This window comes from Arachis ipaensis, chromosome B4 (genome assembly GCF_059453495.1).
Source record: "Arachis ipaensis isolate K30076 ecotype BB chromosome B4, ASM5945349v1, whole genome shotgun sequence".
Classification (NCBI taxonomy): domain Eukaryota; kingdom Viridiplantae; phylum Streptophyta; class Magnoliopsida; order Fabales; family Fabaceae; genus Arachis; species Arachis ipaensis.
In genome coordinates, this window is record NC_142439.1 from 120,465,001 (window position 1) to 120,468,685 (window position 3,685).

General features: G+C 39.5%; 1 protein-coding gene across 1 annotated transcript in view; it reads right to left on the reverse strand.

The window, feature by feature from the left end:
* LOC148568984 (uncharacterized) overlaps positions 1 to 268 on the reverse strand; it is a 1,039-nt gene extending 771 nt beyond the window's left edge. The window contains exon 1 of the mRNA XM_088484848.1: positions 135 to 268. Within this exon, the coding sequence (XP_088340974.1) occupies positions 135 to 268 (134 nt within the window). The remainder of the gene's footprint in view (positions 1 to 134) is intronic.
* Between the last annotated feature and the right edge of the window lie 3,417 nt (positions 269 to 3,685).

A 3,685-nucleotide genomic window follows, 5' to 3' on the forward strand; every position in this document is an offset into this window, starting at 1 on the left:
GCATACTCCAGTTCCAAACCTGCACAGAACTCTTGGATTATACTTCCCACATCTCTGACAGCTCAAATCCTACTGTGGTTGCTTTCCATACCTTCTCGCTTGATTAGCATTAACATTCGGCCTTCTAAAATTACCCTGGCTGGGATTCTACTGTGGAACAAAACCCCACGTTTAAAGTTTTTGCCCCTTGGCGTAAAATTCCTCCTTGGAACTCCTCTGAAAAGGCACCCTTAGACTTCCCTTCTCTGCTGCCACCTTCCTCACACATTCCTCAGCCACCCTACTCTTATTCACCAATTCAGAAAACACTCTGATCTCCATTGGTGCAACAAAGCTCAGAATATCGCTTCAAAGACCTCCCTCATACTTAATACATTTCCACTCAGCAAAATCTTCGGGCACACCTTGACAGATATGAGAAAAATGACATAACTCCTCAAACTTGCTAGTGTATTCAGTAACAGTCATTTGGCCTTGCTTTAATTGCATCAATTCAAGTTTCTTGGCATTTCTAACCGAATTAGGAAAGTATTTCTTATAGAACTCTATTCGGAAGACCTCCCAAGGAATCACAGCACCATCTGGCTACAGGATACATCGTGTTCCCTGCCACCAATACTAAGCCTCACCTTGTAGCTGATAAGTTCCAAACTCAACCCATTGCTCCTCAGGGACCTATTAAGCCTGTAGTGCCCGTTCCATAGCCTGAATCCAGTTGTCTACATCAGTGGGATTTGAGGTTCCCCTGAAGGTTGGAGGGTGAACTTTCAGAAATGTAGCAAGTGTCATAGGGCCTTCTTCGTCATTATTATTCCCGTGATTAGGATGGTTTATTTGATTACCCAGTGCCTTGGCTGTCGCCTGCATAGCTGCAGCCATATTTCCCAGGGCAGCCATAAAGTCTATTGAGTCATTCCCTGTCAGGTTAGGATTAACAGTGCCTATTCTACCTCTACCTTGCCCGCGACCGCGTTTGCGAGTTGACATCTGGTCCTTATACACACCAAACAAGTGATATTAAGTTGATCAGTCTCAATATCGCAGGTCTAATGCTTTAAGTTCCAAATGCATGCTCACAAACGTTTATGCCATATATATCAGTCAGAGATCCTAATAGCACATAAACACATATACAGAGAATGCACAAAAGCATAGACAGTCCGTCTCTCAGGCTCTATAGAAACAAACTACTCTGATAATATAATGTAACACCCTACCACACAGAGCTTTACGCTTAAGTCATAAAACATAGATGGTGAGGTATTACAACCTCTAAAAAAATTATATACATATAATAGCAGAAAGAGAACAATAACTAGGAGCCTTGAAGAACAGGTAAAATGAAAGTCGTGAAATAAAAAGTGCATCGCTCAGAAAACGAGTAAACTTGCGTGCTAAGAAAGCTATAGTCAACGAGTACAAGGTAAGAAAAACCAAGAAGAGAGGGTCAAAGATACAAAATAATAAGCTCCTAACTCAGCCTGCGAAGTCAAGGCTGTCTGGAGAACATTTATACATATATATACATATTCCAAATCCAAACATACATAAACAAAATCTTGTCTCTCCATAAGTCCCTAAGAGGGTCAAAAGGAACAAGTCATGCGGAGAGAAAACTAAGTACATATATATACATACTATCCAACAAAAAGTAACCCAATAACCACTTCGCTTCAGAAGTCCAGACGCCTAACGAGGTGCCTCTCAACCTGCATCTGAAAAACAACAACATAGTATGAGGTGAGAACCAGAGGTTCTCAGCATGGTAAAGGTGCCACGCATATAAGATATAAGGTCCTGGGATTGCCAACGGCAATCCTAGAACGCCAACTCTCAGATTATAAAGCTTAAAGTATTAAACAAAAACCATAAAAGGTGGTCTTCTAAGAGTAATTAAATCTAACTTAACTTAATTTTAACTCTAAGTCTTACCGCCTTTCCTCCATATCTCCATTTCTGACAACATATCACAGACAAATAAGCAGATAAAGGCAAGCACAAAAAGGTATAATTACTGCAGATAACAGATATACAATTAGCATAGAAATACATTTAGGCACACCCAGTTAATGTACAAACAAGTAAATTCAAGTAATATGCACATGATGCATGCATGTCCTATGGCTGATGAGTCTCATCTGTCGGTTATCAATTCCAACCCGACAAGTCCAGTTTGCTAAACCTTTGGACTGTCCCTCGTCACGCATCCCCAAGAGACTATGCATAGCTTTTTCTCATATATAAATATCAATTGCTCAATGGGTGTACCATTCCCGGGGATTTATACATGCCTGGTCCCCCTTACGACGTAGGGTCATCAGAGTATCGAGATTCAACTTGGTACTCGTGGTGGCAAGCCACGGTACTTTACCCAGGAAATCTCGTATCTCAGATCATCATTTGATAGCTTAAGCCAAGTTTTATACATAACAATTTATAATATTTCGTATTCAATTCATTATCTTTTCAACTTTACTTCACCTCCAACTTATCTCCATTTCTTAGCTTCATCTGATTAGCAGGCTTATTACTATCATTTATGATAAGAAGAATGAAAATAGAGGTTTAGAAGTTGAAACAAGGTTTAAAACTCAGAAAACCATATTTGCTGGAATAGGGGCCACGCGTACGCGTGGGAGTATAAAAAGGCAGCTTGCGCGCGCATCCCTTTATCATGCGTATGCGTAGGTATGTACCTCATGTCACACGTACGCGTGCACCATGCGTACGCATGGACATGCATACTGGCCCATTACGCATACGCATAGGACTACTCGGGTACGCATATAAGGAGGTCAGTCAAAAATTCCATACCACGCGTACGCGTTAGCGTACGTTTTCCCAAAAATCTGATTAAGTTAGAAAGCTGCAGAATTTTCCTATTCCAAACCAAAACTTCCGACGGGCATAACTTAATCATTTTAAATCATTTTTCATTCGTTCTTCAAACGGCATAAACTTCACGAACCCAATTTTTCATCAAAACAAGTTTGAATCCATTTGGGGGTTCGGAGGTCAAGTTATAACTCACCGAAATCTAGCCAAAAACTAATTTTCATTACACTTCAAAAACCTCAATCTTCTTTAAACAAATTTCAATGTCCACTTCCGTTACCTACACTCAGCACAACCACAACTTACAACATCTTCAAATCACTCTACTATCCATAAACAATCATTACCACCAATCAACAAAATTCCATACTTCCATCAACAAAATCATCACTATTTTGCCATACATACATATACAATCATTACCACCAATTTACAAACAATACCACCAACACATACATAATTTATATTACCAATCAATGTTATTAATGCTAAGTATCCAACATACACAATCATTTCAACCTATCCTATGGTTCTCTAGCCTAAGTTTTCACAGAACATTACCTAAACCATACCTTAGCCGATTTCCACGTATTGATCTAAGCAAAACACCAAGGACACACATACAGCTTTACTTATCCAAAATCACCAAGCCTTGGCACCAATCCAAAGCCTCCAATGTCCACAATTTCAAGTTCCAATTACATACACACCACCTAATACAAATATACAACACATATACACCCAAACTCAATATCCAATGCACAAATTCATAAATTAGATAGAGCTATAATATCCTCACCTTACCCAAGGTTCGTATAAGGATGAGTGAACGTTTTCCTCAAGCTAATTG